This window comes from Prionailurus bengalensis, chromosome C1, assembly GCF_016509475.1.
Source record: "Prionailurus bengalensis isolate Pbe53 chromosome C1, Fcat_Pben_1.1_paternal_pri, whole genome shotgun sequence".
Classification (NCBI taxonomy): Eukaryota; Metazoa; Chordata; class Mammalia; order Carnivora; family Felidae; genus Prionailurus; species Prionailurus bengalensis.
The window spans coordinates 154,819,083-154,834,956 of NC_057345.1; the positions used below are offsets into that span (position 1 = coordinate 154,819,083).

General features: G+C 37.7%; 1 protein-coding gene across 1 annotated transcript in view; it reads right to left on the minus strand.

The window, feature by feature from the left end:
* Window positions 1-1,514: 1,514 nt before the first annotated feature.
* The window catches only part of SLC38A11 (solute carrier family 38 member 11), a 58,356-nt gene continuing 43,996 nt past the window's right edge, over window positions 1,515-15,874 (minus strand). The window contains exons 11-12 of the mRNA XM_043576929.1: window positions 13,955-14,086; window positions 1,515-3,708 (exon numbers count right to left, since the gene is read on the minus strand). Coding sequence (XP_043432864.1) covers window positions 3,415-3,708; window positions 13,955-14,086 — 426 coding nt within the window. The 3' untranslated portion in view covers window positions 1,515-3,414. The remainder of the gene's footprint in view (window positions 3,709-13,954; window positions 14,087-15,874) is intronic.

Here is a 15,874-nt window from a genome sequence, read left to right on the forward strand (position 1 = left end):
GGCTGGCCCATGCTTGAGCCACTCTTGGGTTACCTGTCAGTGGCCAGCTCAGCTAAAAAAACAAAACAAAAAACAAAGCAAAACAAAACTGAACCCAAACCAGACTAATACTGCTTTCCTGAGAAGATGGCAGCAGATACACCAGAAAGAGGACCGCTTCTGTCCAATAAATTAATCTTTAATTAAACTGATGTAAGCAGTATGTCTTCAGCAGAGGACTAGTGGGGATTTTCTTAGTTGCATAACCTGGATTTCAGGGTCCTTTTAGGAAAGACAAGAGGCAACCATTACAGCTTGACACCATTGGAGATAGAGGCAAGGAGGTCTCCCTGCTGATACTTGAAGATGGTTCAAGTTAGCTTGAGATGAAAGATCCTATTATAAATTGTAACATGGACAAGGACCCAATTCACAAATTACACAGGTGCCATCCAATCTGTACTCTTAAAGGAAATGTATTACTAGATGTTTACATTAGTGTGTCAATATACTATTCCCTTTATTTCTTAAATGAAGAAACACTTTATAATTCCAATTATAGTGATAACCTGAGAAATTGGTTTAAAGTCCTCAAGTTGCTGTATTAGGGGCAACAAGTAGCAAGGAGGGAATGAGTTTAAGTAGAAATCTCTCATTAAATTGAGGTAGAAAATAGAAGGGGGCAAGTTCTCAAAGTTTTGCATGGTAGCAAACTAAAGAAACAGATAAGTATTCTTGCAAATAGAATATTTGCAATAAAAAATAATTGCAATAAATAATTTCAAATAAATTTATTTATAATTGCAATATAATATATTGCATATATATTGCATATATATTGCAATATAATAATTGCAATAAAAAATAGATGTGTTTCAAAGATTTATTCTATCATAATTTGAAAGATGTAGTGGGGCGCCTGGGTGGTTCAGATGGTTAAGCGGCCGATTTTGGCTCAGGTTATGATCTCATGGTTCACAAGTTCAAGCCCGGCGTCGGGCTCTGTGCTGATAGCTCAGAGCCTGGAGCCTGCTTCAGATTCTGTTTCTCCGTCTCCCTCTGGCCTCCCCTGCTCATCCTCTGTCTCTGTCTCTCTCTCAAAAATAAATGGAAAAAAAAACATTAAAAAAAAAAAGAAAGATGTAGCTATAACTGGGATCAGGGCAGTTTTGTTCTACATTTGATTAGGAATAAAAATAAAACAAAAACAAAACAAAACAAAACAGAAAAAATATTGATTAGGCATTAATGCGATACTCTGTTCCTATCAGGAGGGTTTTTTTGTTTTTGGGTTTTTTTGTAACCTACTTGAAGAATCAAGGTTAATTTAACTTTTGGTATCTGAAGCAATACCCAAACTACAAGATAATAGATGGTTAAGTGCTAAATTACATTATCCTTGATGTGTTTCTCTTTGTACACTCTTGGAATCTCATCTCTTCTGACTTTATCTAAAAACTATGTAGGTCAGTGTTTCTCAGTCTTGAGTAATGCAGAGATAGACTGTTGTAAAAATTTTTTACATTCCCTCAGTATGGAATCAAAGTATTTTTATTTTATTTTTTTACCAAAACATGTATCAATCTAAAAATAGGCACATACCACTTAACCTTATGATTCTTAAACAACTATGAAACACAAATCCACAAGTCAACTACAGAAAAGCTATACAGCCCATAGCATTTAAACTAATTGAGGGGCATGGATAACGTTTTATTGAAGCGAAAATCATACTCCAAGCCTGAGCACGGTTTTGCCTAAGGTACAGCTTTCTTTGCTATCCACAGGTCTTAGTCTGAATCACATGATGACTCAGCTCTCACCTCTTTATTCAAACTACTGTGAAACTATCCGTTATATACTTCCTGTGGGTTTTTGTTTTGTTTTGTGTTTTGTTCTTTTTTGTTTTTTGACTGTGATTTGTACAAACACATCGGGTATTAACTCTGCTTGTGGTATTTTCTGTTTGGCAATAGTTAATGAAGTGCCATGTATTGTCAACTTGAAATACAAATTAAAAAGTGAGAAATAAAATTTGGGGCGATTTGGTGTAGGGTGGCCAAATTTTGTTTGACTACTTTTAAAAGATTGTCATAGATGTGAAGATACGAAATCCTCATGAAAAGATATTTTAAAATCCTCATTAAAAACTGAGGGCAGCTGTGGAGGACACAGCTGTGCCTACCAGTTCCCCTACAAGGAAGCATGTGATGCCCCAGCCACCAAAAGACAGCACCCAACTCTCAGTTCCTGTAGGGTTTGTTCAGCTGCCAAGAGCTTCCCAGTCCACGGGCTCGTCCTCCACGAGTGCCCACATTCAAGGACCGATGGAGGCAGTGGTATTACAACTTGGCTATTTCACCTGAACAGGGACAAGTCTTGAAGGGCCACAGATGCTCTAGTTTCCCCATGGACTTGGCTGAGGCTTTGTTGGCCTGTGCTACAATTCCATCTTGCCCTCCCGATGCTGCATTCCTCCTCTCTCCTGTTAGTGATGATCCTTAATAAATACCCTGCATGCCAAACTCCATTTCAGTGTCTAGTCAGGAAAATCCAGTCAACAAGCACTCTTGAGAATCTCCCTGAGGATCACTGAGGAGTAAGAAAACCTCTTCCGTAGCCCTGATTCTTCTTGCAAGGGTCTAGTCTCCGATTTCAGCTTCCAGTTGTATACTCTCACCAGTACTTGAAATCAACGGGTCCAAAGCTGACACATAACCCATCTCTTGGGCTTGTGCCTCAGAGAAACTTGTGGATTCCCCCCCCCCGCCCCGTTTTATAATCTATTTAATGGTACTACCATTGTATTCCCACAGGATCCAAACTTGAGAGGTAATGTTTATTCCTCACACATCTTGCTCTGTACAGTCTATTATTCATGCTTCTTAACACAGGAAGAACTTTACTCACTTCTCCAGGGATTCACTCCCTTCTAAACAAGGGATGCTGTTGAAATTATAATGGAAACGTTCACTTTGCTCTTGGGATATCTGTTCCCTTCAGTAGTTTTCACTTTCCTTTCTCTTCAATTCCGTAAACTTTAAAATACACAACAATTTTTTCTTGTAAAGGATATGTATGCAAAATTCCAACCCACAATCATCTACTTATTTTGGAATGCAATATGTTGGCTCCCCTATCAAATACAAGAATGATGCTTCGAGAGGATGGCAGCAAGTGCCAAGGCCTTCACTTTTCCTCCTGCAATTAAGATTAGTGCAGCAGAGGCATTAAAAATTTTTTAATTTTGTTTAAAATAAAATAATAAAATACAATTTTCTTTTCTTCTTTATCTTTTATATTGGTCTAAAGACTAAAGAAAACCAAATCTTGATAAATGCCAAAATGATAATTTTGTAATACACGGACTAAAAACGTGTGAATGTTACAGTGTAGAAGTCTATGAAAACATACATACTTTTTAAAGTAGTCAACTCATTGAAAGATACTGATATTTAAAATGGAAGGTTGTGCTGTCAGTTGAAAATGAGAACCTGAGATGTTTGTGAGGGAGGAATTGTCAGAAAAGCAGTAGAACATTTCCTGCCCGTGGGTGCAATCTTGAGGATTTGTGATGGCCATGACGAACCCAACAACCATCACCACAGCACCGACAGGAAGCATGACACAGGCCATAATCTTATCTGAGTGTGTCCTCGGTTCTTCAGAGAGTTTCAGATAGCATGCTGATGGAATGATAAAAATTAGTGGAGCTGCACAGAGCACACCCTGCATATTGAAAACAAGAAATAACAATATGTTACTGAACGGAACATTCCTTGGACAGGTTTTAAAAAACATTTACAAAATGTATTTGTCATTGTACATATTAAAAGTTTAATAGGTTTATTTGAATCAAACAAAGGAAAGAAAAATAATCCAAGGGAGACTTAGGAATAGGTTTTCCCCTTTCTGATAATGTATTTACAAATGAGAATAGTAAAATAACATAATAGTATATCAGACTAAGAAAAACATGATCAGAAAATAATAATTTTGAAAATAAAGCAGATGGCAAGGTCAATTTCTGGCAAACTCTTGAAACATCCCATGTTTTCAGTCACATCATATTTCCTTATACTCATTATCTCAAATTACTGAGTACCTACTATGCTGTTCAAATATGAGAGGTCTATTTGTCATTTGTGTACAAGAGGGGACTATTGGGAAGTGTGTAGGGGATATTATCTTTCCTCTTTTTTCATTGTGTATGAAAGTAGGTGCCCCTTGGAATAAAAAAAGATAACTATCACCCGAGGGCACTTAACATGAAATAACATTTCTAAATTCTCTTTCAAGTAAAACCAAACACGTTAATTACTCTAGAAAATTGACAGAACTAAATGACTATGACTCATTCACCCTCCCCCACATTAGCTTATGGGTAAGTCCAACCTGAGGGGGCATGTCAGATTGAAAATTATGGGCAGTAGTGTTGTCTATTATAAAAATACCAAGAGTTATTGACTTAAAAGAAAAGATACTTTCCCCTTGAGGCTAAATATGCACTAGACACTAACACATGAAATAATGTTAAAATTTAATGCATTTTAGGCAATATAGAGATTTTAAATTATATTAAATGTGAATTATATAGTAAACAAAATATAACACATATTACTAAGACATAACAAATATAATTACACAACAAATGATACTCTCTTTAAAATTTTTTTTTAACATTTATTTATTTTTGAGAGAGACAGAACGTGAGTGGGGGAGGGGCAGAGAGAGAGGGAGACACAGAATCCGAAGCAGGCTCCAGGCTCTGAGCTGTTAGCACAGAGCCCCAGGTGGGGCTTGAACCCACAAACCATGAGATCATGACCTGAGCGGAAGTCAGATGCCTAACCGACTGAGCCACCCAGGCGCACCACAAATGACATTCTCTTAAGCCATAAAACACAACTTTTAAAAACACACTCAATAGCAAATATGGTATTGGTTTAGAATTAAAAGCAAGCTTTCCTTAAAATATGTTTTGCTATATTTGAAACAGTTATAATGGAAATTTGTAAATATACAGAAAAGTAGAAAGAATAGTATAATGAAACCCTATATACCTATCACCTATGGTTTGACACATGATTTTCTCCAGGGAAAAATCACAGAAAACTGATTTTGAAGCTGGATGATGTAAAAACAGATTATACCTTAAAACAGTTTTAGAAGAAATATTTTCTCAATATTATCATTTACTAAAATTACTATTATACTAAGTACCATCCTCATACCAGAAATATTACGACTGTGATTCCAAAACTATAACTTTTTTTTTATTTTTTACAAAAACAGAAGTGCAGAGAAATGAGACTATTCAGGCAGTATCTAAAAATTTGGAGATTAAGAGGGACCACACTTCATGGAAAATACGTCTACAGTCAGAGATAAAGAATGAGAAAAGAGCGCCAAATTGTATTCTTTTTCTTTTCTAATGTTTATATATTTATTTGGAGGGAGAGAGAGAGAGAGAGACTGAGCATGAGCTGTGGAGGGGCAAAGGGAGAGGGAGAGAGAGAATCCCAAGCAGGTTCCACACTCAGCACAGAGCCCAAGGCAGGGCTCAATCTCACAAACCATGAGATCATGACCTGAGCCGAAAGCAAGAGTTGGATGCATAACCAACTGAGCCACCCAGGCGCCCCCCTAACATTGTATTCTAATACAAAATATAAGGACATTGTAATTTTGTCATTCATAGAACCTGCATAAAAATAAGTACCTACCAAGGTACACAGATATAAAGAATTAGTTTGCATTTGGCAAGAATTGAATGGATTATGGATTCCTTAGGCTGTATCATAACACTTGAAACTGACAATGTTTTTAAGTTATGAAAAATACTGTAGAACCCAGTCTGTGTTTATGATAATTATTACCCTTTGGTTTCTTTGAAAAAAAATGAAAACAATGAAAAAGTAATTAAGATATAAATATATGTATGTGGGTATCGGGATGTGTATATGTACAGAGTCTCTTCTCTTTACAGGAACAAACGGGGAATGCCAATTCATCTGGAACTTCAGAGTGTTGAGAGTACTATCAGGATGAAAACTGCCGCCAGCTGCTGCTAAGAAGCTGTCATCAGTCAGCATTTTGGGACTCTTCCAAACCTAACTTGCTGGGCAGTCCAAAGCAATGGGTGTTCTGTTTATGTTATAATTCTTAAGAGTTGAGAAAGTAGCAATTAGTGGGAAAACTATATAGCTGATGTTTGTACTGGAAGAAGTCCAGTTGGGTATCTTGTCTAGATAACAGTTACTTTCTTAATATTTGAAAGCTCAGTCTTGCTAGAGGTTGTTGTTAGGACCCAAGACCATCAGTAGAATTACAGAGTGGTTCCATCTGCTCTATTCCCTGTAAATCCGTCCAGCTTCTTTGATCTATTTAATATAGCCTTGTGTGAGCTATACACCACTGGCTTTGGAATAACTTTTGGAACTACTTGACAGGATGTAAATATCATAACTGTTCGTTAAGGGAGAATAAGAGGCACCTAGATGGCTCAGTTGGTTAAGTGTCCGAGTCTTGATTTTGACTCGGGTTGTGATCTCACGGTTAGTGAGTTTGAGCCCCATGTTGGGCTCTGCGCTGATAGCATAGAGACTGCTTGGGATTCTGTCTGTCTCTCTTCAAGGGAAAATAAAATACAGCCTTATTTATAAAGGCAGGGCAGCACTATCCTTTGATAATGACACAACTGACGCCAGGGCATTCTGGAGTTTGCTAAAGAAAATGACAGAAGGTGTTGATGATTTTCACTGGCAATTCAAATTGGAAAAGTATCTAAGTTTTCCTACCAGAATAGAAACCTCTCAAATGATGCAAGAAATCTGAAAACTAAACAAAAGAATGCTTATACGTTTTCTGAATTTCTACTTCATAATCAATTTGGACTCATGAAATGTATTCCTATACCTTAAAGAGAAATTCTCTCTAGCTCAGGAGGTCTTTGGCAGCTCCAACTATGCCTTGCTCACCCTGATGACTGTATCTCTCCACGTTGGCTCTCACTGGGTAATTGGCTTGCTTGCTTCCTTCTCCTTTAAGCTGTACACAATGCTTGTTGGGCTGGTTACTCTGGCCACAGGCCCCAGCTGCTTCATCTTTTCTCTTTGTACTGCTGCAAGTAGAAACCCATAGGGCCCAATTACTGCAGATACCTCTTTTCTCTAATAGCAACATCAGTGCCAAGAAGCTGGATTTTTATTACCAAGAATGGGACTTATATTTATTTTATTTGCTTCTAAAATGAATCCTTTAAAATTGAGGGTGCATTTCCTTTGGAAAATACGTCATTATTGTCTACTGCCATAAAAACAATGTAATAAAAGGGAAGCTAAGCTCTAAATAGGGTTTTGCTTTTTATTAAATAACTAATATAACCCCAAATAATTTATCCTCTATTATTTTAGTTACAGTAACAGCATTTCCCTAAATTTGCAAACCGAAGGTTTGATTCTATTACATTATCTATCAGTGAAGATCATTAGTCTACTTAGTGATGATTCAGAAGCCACAGTAGAATTCTTAAAGTACAATTATTAACTAAGATAAAAGATATTAGTGAAACATCAATTTAGATGAAAACTTTCAGTCCCATTTTATTTCATCTGGTATTTATTTTAGCCCATTATTAAAGTCTAACCATATATATATATTATGGATTACTCTTAACCTCACTTATAGGTAAATTCAGTGCATCGATTTTTAACTTAAAAAATGGATAGAGTGGGGTGCCTGGGTGGCTCAGTCGGTTGAGCGTCTGACTTCGGCTCAGGTCATGATCTCACAGATAGTGGGTTCGAGCCCCGCACCGGGCTCTGAGCTGTCAGCACAGAGCCCAGAGCCTGCTTCAGATTCTGTTTCTCCCTCTCTCTCTGCCCTTCCCCTGCTCATACTCTGTGTGTGTCTCTCTCTCAAATATAAATAAACATTTAAATTTTTTAAAAAAAATTTAAAAAGTGGACAGAGAAATGAACTTATTGATTTTACGTAATTTAAAGGAAATTTTTTAATTTTTTTTTTTAATTTTTTTTTAAACGTTTATTTTTGAGACAGAGAGAGACAGAGCATGAACGGGGGAGGGGCAGAGAGAGAGGGAGACAGAATCGGAAGCAGGCTCCAGGCTCTGAGCCATCAGCCCAGAGCCTGACGCGGGGCTCGAACTCACGGAGCGCGAGATCGTGACCTGGCTGAAGTCGGACGCTTAACCGACTGCGCCACCCAGGCGCCCCTAAAGGAAATTTTTTTAAAAAATGTGGACTACAGAGTCTGAAAGCCTGTGTTCAAATTTAGATTCTGCACTTACAACTAGTGTGAACCATTAAAAAAATTTTTTTTTCATGTTTATTTTTTGAGAGAGAGAGAGAGAGACAGAGCATGAGCAGAGGAGGGGCAGAGAGAGAGAGGGTGACACAGAATCTGAAGCAGGCTCCAGGCTCCAAGCTGTCGGCACAGATCCCGATGCGGGGCTCGAACTCACGGACTGCGAGATCATGACCTGAGCCAAAGTCAGATGCCTAACTGACTGAGCCATCCAGGCACCCCTGATGATTTAATTACTCTATTTAATCACTCTGTGCCTCAGTTTCTTCATCTGTAAAACTAATACAGATCAAGGAAGATAATGCATGCAAAACACTTTGTACGGAGTAAATAATCAGTACATATTAGCTCACACTGTCATTCGGAAGTGAAACACAGCATACTTGAGGTACTTCCAGTGTTGCATGGTCCAGCCTACATTAGTTATTGAGAGAAATAACACCTCATCTGGCTCTATTAAACATGACAAATGTCCACACACAAGGGAGTTGAGTAAAGACCTGCACATGTTCTGCATGCCAAAAGACTTCTGTCGATTGAAAAAACATGTGCTCAGGTGATCTGTAAAAGAATGGAGATCCTCAATTTTATTACATTCTCACAAAATGCTTTATTTTTTTTTTTTTTTGCCCATCTCAGCTTTTCTTTTTTAAAATTTTTATTTAAATTTCAGTTAGTTGGGGCGCCTGGGTGGCGCAGTCGGTTGAGCGTCCGACTTCAGCCGGGTCACGATCTCGCGGTCCGTGAGTTCGAGCCCCGCGTCGGGCTCTGGGCTGATGGCTCGGAGCCTGGAGCCTGTTTCCGATTCTGTGTCTCCCTCTCTCTCTGCCCCTCCCCCGTTCATGCTCTGTCTCTCTCTGTCCCAAAAATAAATAAACGTTGAAAAAAAAAAATTTAAAAAAAAAAATTTCAGTTAGTTAACAGAGTGTGATATTAGTTTCAGGTATACAATATAGTGATTCAACACTTCCATACATCACAGGTGATCATTACAGTAAGTGCCCTCCTTAATCTCCATAACCTATTTAACCCAATTCCCTGCCCGCCTCCCCTATGGTGACCATCAGTGTGTTCTCTATAGTTAAGTCTGTTTCTTGGTTTGTCTCCCTCTTTTTTCCTCTTTGCTTGTTTTGTTTCTTAAATTCCACATATGAATGAAATCAGATGGTATTTGTCTTTCTCTGACTTATTTCACTTAGCATTCTACTATCTAGCTGCATCCATGTCATTGCTAATGGCAAGATTACATTCTTTTTTATGGATACATAATATTCCATTGTATATGCATATCACATCTTCTTTATCCATTCATCAGTCGATGGACACTTGGGCTGTTTCCATAATTTGGCTATTGTAGATAATGCTGCTATAAACATTGGGGTGCATGAATCCCTTTGAATTAGTGTTTTTATATTCTTTAGGTAAATACCTAGTACTGTAATTGCTGGATCATAGGGTAGTTGTATTTTTTATGTTTTGAGGAACCTCCATATTATTTTCTAGAGAGGCTGCACCAGTTTCCACCAACAGTGCAAGAGGGTTACCCTTTCTCCACATTCTCGCCAACACCTGCTATTTCCTGAGTTGTTAATTTTAGCCATTCTGACAGGTGTGAGGTGGTATCTCCTTGTAGTTTTGATTTGTATTTTCCTGATGATGTGTGAGGTTGAGCATCTTTTCAGGTGTCTGTTGGCCATCATTTATATGTCTTCTGCCCGTTTTTTAATAGTATTATTCATTTTTTGGGGTGTTGAGTTTTATAAGTTCTTTATATATGTTGGATATGAACCCTTTATCAGATATGCCATTTGCAAATATCTTCTCCCATTCTGTAGGCTGCCTTATAGTTCTGTTGATTGTTCCCTTCGCTGTGCAGAAGCATTTTATTTTGATGTAGTCCCAATAGTTTATTTTTGCTTTTGTTTCCCTTGCCTCAGGAGACATATTTAGAAAGAAGTTGCTATGGGAAATATCAAATAGGTTACTACCTGTGTTCCCCTCTAGGATTTTTATGGTTTCAACTCTCCCATTTAGGTCTTTAATCCAATATGAACTTATTTTTTTTGTTTGGTGTAAAAAAGTGGTCCAGTTTCATTCTTCTGCATGTTGCTGTCCAGTTTTCCCAACAGCATTGGTTGAAGAGACTGTCTTTTTCCCATTGGATATTCTTTCCTGATTTGTCAAAGATTAATTGACCATATAGTTGTGGGTTCATTTCTTTAAAACTAGTGTAATTGTCTTGGGTTTAGTACATCATAACAGACAACTTAGCACTCTGCTTTGTCTTTTTATGAATAACTATATGACCAGGTTTTTAAAAAGCTAAAGATCTAGAATCACGCTTTAAATCTGTAAAACGTTTTCTAAAACCAGCTCAGATATTGACCTTATAATAGACATTCACCCAATATTCTTCTCTGATTATTCTGTAATACTAGAATTCTGTCTTAACTGCAAATAATTTTCAACATAAGTACAATAGGTACTCTTTAATGTAATTAAGTGCTTACAATTTTATTGTGCAAGTATCATGGAGATAAGCAATTAACAGAAAGTTATGGTCAAATTTACAAAAATAGATCATTACTAAAAAATCAATAATGTGTATATGCTTGCTTAACTTAAAGGGAACAGTTAGGCTATCAACATGTACTAAGTGATCAGGCAGTTGATAAGCATATTTTTCATACCAAAATCCTACAATATTAAAAAAAGCCCACACACAACCAAATATGAATTCAAATGAGACATCTAACAAAGTAAGAAATAATAGACCTGGGGATCATTATGTTGATCATATCCTCAGCACAGATGAAAGATTAATGTCACTGTCAATACCATCATTTTTTGGTAACACTTAGTATCCTGGTGCTATGCTGATGAATACCCCTTATGTTCAGGAATGATTGTAGAAATAGTTCCTGATCTGTGATCCCAAGGGGCAATATCCCATGCAGTAATTTGAGCACTGTGTTCTTAGTACTATGCCATATACTGTGGAGGATGGATGAAATAGCTAAGTATCATTCTTATCTTCAAAGAACTTACTCTCTGGTAGGGAAGGCAAGCTTACAGACAGTTTAAACAACACACGATACATGATAACAATACACAAATCAAGTTAGTGCATTAAGGTAGTAGTCATCCACTTACATAGATCATAGATCAAGGTTGGAACATAAAATGATTTTGAATGAACCTAATAGTCTTGGTTTATGCAAAATTGGGAAGTAGGTGAAAGTTACCTTTAATATTTGTGTATCTCTCCTATGAGCTTTCTTTCCATTGCTGGTGGGATAGATCATTCCCCAGGATCCTGTGGTTTTGAGAAGCTGCCTACTCCCTACTTTTCATATATTCTGCTATAAGAACATCCCCAGTAGTGTATTACTAACTGAATCCTCCACTGCTTTTGTCTGGAACTTCAAATCCAAATGGCATTTGGAGGGAACAGTGTCTTGCACAGACAATAATGCCTTCATCTATCCCTCAACTCTCAATAGAGTGAGTAAATAATGACTTGGGATTCCATCTGTACAAGTCCGCCCTCCTTGTGGTGCATAATTAATAAATGCCAAGTGGTGGGATTCTGAGCAGAAATTCCATAAGGATTGGAGAAGAGGAAGATTAATGACTCTAAAGTGGTAGATCCATTTCTATTCACTTCACATCAGGTGGCATCATTGTCCCAGCTCCACAAAGTAGAACCAAGGAGTCATTCTTGATGTGTCCCTCTATCCCTCTTTGTCACCAAATCCTGTCAATCTTTTCTTATAAATGTTTTCTGGGAATCCATCTACTTTCATTTCTCTTCTTCATGACTTATATAGTAGCTGAACTTTTCATGTTTAATTGTGAGATTGTATGCTCCATGAAAGCATGGATCCTTTCTGATTTCCTCCCATCACTGTATTTCAATTATATAGGAATAATATATATTTGATCAACAAATACATGAATTAGAAGTTGCACTAGATCTTAAATCTTTGTGATATTTGGATGGAAATGAAAGGAAAATAATAATTATAGGAAAGAATATATATAAGCCAAAGGATGAAAGAAAGAATTAATATGGCTTACTCAGAGGCCCAAAATAAGATTGACTAGAGCTAAGGGTAGATTTGGGGAAGTAAATGGTAAATAACTTTCCACGGAAGGCATGGGGTCAGATTATAGAGGCAACAGAATTTATGCCTGCTCTGGTAGGAAAGTAGACATTTTTAAGCATTATAATGATACACTGGAAGCAGAACTTAAATATGTGCTAGTTGAGGCAAAAAACCAGTATTAATTCAGATGTGGTATCACAAGCACCTAGATTTGGGAGATGGCAGTACAGATTACAAGGGAAAGGTCTAGAGAAGGAAAAAAAATATGTTAAAGGAAAAGAACTTGGGCTGTGGTAAGTGAATGTGGGGTATAACTCTTCATTCACACATATTTAATGAATCTCTCTAGACCTACTCTTACTTAACAAGGGAACTTCCAGATCCACGTAATATATAGTTATTTTAGTAATATTTTTTAAATGTGTATTTATTTTTGTGTGAGAGAGAGAGAGGATGCGAGAGAGCAAGCAAGGGGTAGAGAGTGAGCAGGAGAGAGAGAATCCCAAGCAGGCTCTGCATTTTCAGTGCAGAGCTCGATGTGGGGCTCAAACTCACAAACTATGAGATCATGACCTGAACCAAAGTCGGATGCTCAACCGACTGAGCCACCCAGGCCCCCTGGTAATGTTTATTTATTACAGAAAATTAAATATGAGGGGCGCGTCGGTGGCTCAGTGGGTTAAGCATCTGATTCGTGATATTGGCTCAGGTCATGATCTCACTGCCATGGGATTGAGCCCTGTGTCAGGCTCCGTGTGGAGACTGCTTAGGATTCTTTCTCTCTCTCTCTCTCTCTCTCTCTCTCTCTCTCTCTCTCTCTTTCTCTCTGTCTCTGCCCCACTCGTTCTCTCTCCCTCCCTCTCTCTAAGTAAATAGACATTTAAAAAAAAGAAAATAAAATATGAAAAAGTGCTCCAAACCAGGGTGTCTCAACCTCAGCACAACTGACACTTTGGATTGGGTAATTCTTTATGATGGGGGCTGTCCTGTGCATTGTGGAGTCTTTGGCAGCATCCCTAGACCTTGCCCAATAGATGCCAGTGGTACCCACATACCCAACTGAAACAACCAAAAATGTTTGCTGGGTAAGGAAAATTTCCCCCACTGGAGAACCACTGCTCTAAAAGTATATAGTCCTATAGGGGTGCATGGATGGCTCAATCGGTTAAGCATCTGATTCTTGATTTCAGCTCAGGTTGTGATTTCATGGTTTATGAGTTCAAGCCCCACATCAGGCTCTGTGCTGGCAGCATGGAGCCTCCTAGGGATTCTCTCTCTCCCTCTTTCTCTGCCCCTTCCCCACTCTCTCCCTCTGAAAATAAAAAAAAAATCAGTAAACGTTTAAAAAAGTATATAGTTCTATAAAGTAGACAATATCATCACTCTAATATTTATTATAACATAATGAACACATTTTCATTCCGTTTCAGAAAGTGCAACCTTTGTTAAGGAAAATAGAACCTTTGTTAAATGTAAACACTCTTTTTAAAGAGATTTTTATTTTTAGGATAGAAGGTGTAAATTTTAATTGTACTTACATTGAGCTCTAAAACTATTCCAAGGCAATCAATCAGCAATGACACAAGCATGGCTATGGTAACGATAACCACTGTTACAATAATGTGGAAGACCAATGAAAGATTCCCACCAAAAAACACATTGGCAACTACCTGCCAAATAAACACATTATTTAGAGAGGGATTCTCAGAGGCATGGAGGACTTATTAAGTAAGTATATCATATTATAGCATTTAGGACTATATAAAACACTACCAGTAAGGCAATCAATCAAATCTTAAGTCATATGAACATCCTATATTTTCTGAAGTACTTGCACACATATGCATACACATTTCAACAACAAATATTCTTTGTTGAATTATTATATAGGCAGTAGGTTATCTTACAGCCTCAGAACATGGTATAATAATGTATGAAAAAAACCTATTTCTTAAGTGTAAGAATGATGTTGGGAAGTTACCTTAAAAAGTATGAGTTCAATAAGGCTGCCACTAATAGAAACTACAGATGCTATTTAGATTATTTGAATGAAAGTAGATTGTAGAGATTCAACCCATCTAAAAAAGCAAATAGTGATCAATTTATGACTGGATAAAATAATCAAATAGAATTTAGAACAGAAAGAGCTTTAGTTACTTAGATCCATCTTTCTTAGAGAGTAATTGGCTCTACAGCAATTCTGAAATATGCCTGTCTGACCTTGGCTTGAGATAGGGTTTGAAACATGGGTAGGATTTAGAGCAGAATTACAGACTGAGGCAACAATGTGAAAAGAGCAAAAGAGGTAAGAAGAACAGGAAAGATACCTATGGGAGACAAGGAGGAGACAGTCTGAACAGGGTTGACTCTGTGCAAGGGAACCTCTGAGACAAGAGTTGAAAATGGTAGAAGGTCAGATGCTAGAAATTCTTTTTGTTTAAATTTTTTTAAATGTTTATTTGTTTTTGAGACAGAGAGAGAGACAGAGCATGAGCAGAGGAAGGGGAGAGAGAGAGAGAGAAGGAGACACAGAATCTGAAGCAGGCTCCAGGCTCTGAGCTGTCAGCACAAGCCCGACGCGGGGCTCAAACTTACGCACTGTGAGATCATGACCTGAGCCAAAGTCGGATGGATGCGTAACCGACTGAGCCACCCAGGCGCCCCTAGAAAGTCTTAATGAAGCCAACCCTCCAAGCTGTACTAAGTAATATTCCTAGATAAGTAGCATTCCCCACAGACTGGATACTGCCATAACTCTGCTAATAATTAATGGGGATACTAATAACTTTTACTTATTTATGGTTTTACAATTGGTAATGTTTTTCCAAATATTTAAAATTCATTCTTGTAGATGCCTCTGACAAAATTCTAAGAGTAGAAAGTGCAGCAGGCTAGTGAGAGACATTCATTAGGGGTCTGGGCGGGCTTTCTGGCATCCTTTTATGTGGCTGGCTACTTAACCTATGAATAGAAATGGCTTTGACTGTGTGTGTGTGTGTGTGTGTGTGTGTGTGTGTGTGTGTGTAGACAGAGGAGAGAGAAAAAGGAAGTGAATGAATGAAGTATATCTGAGGTTCCTCTGCCTCATATTTGCTACCATGGCAGAGATCTTGATTTAGTTCTGTCTTCCTGTCATGGCAGCTAGAGAGGAAACACAAGTTCCAAGTACTGAAGACATAAGCTGTGCAGGTGGATTGACTCAGATGGTCCATAAGCAGTTCACCAGAAACCACACGAGAATGTACCATCTGTTACTGCTGATCTAGAGATCCGATTTGAACCCAAAGTACTGGGCAGAAGCTAAAATAAAACCATTTCCTGCATCCAACAACAGCAAATACCTTACAGGCTCTTAGATTTTAAAAAATCTTCATAAAAGTAAAGTTCAGTATATTTCTCCCTTATATTCAAGTTGGAGAACGGGCTTGTGATTTACACACATTTGTAAGTGAGGACAA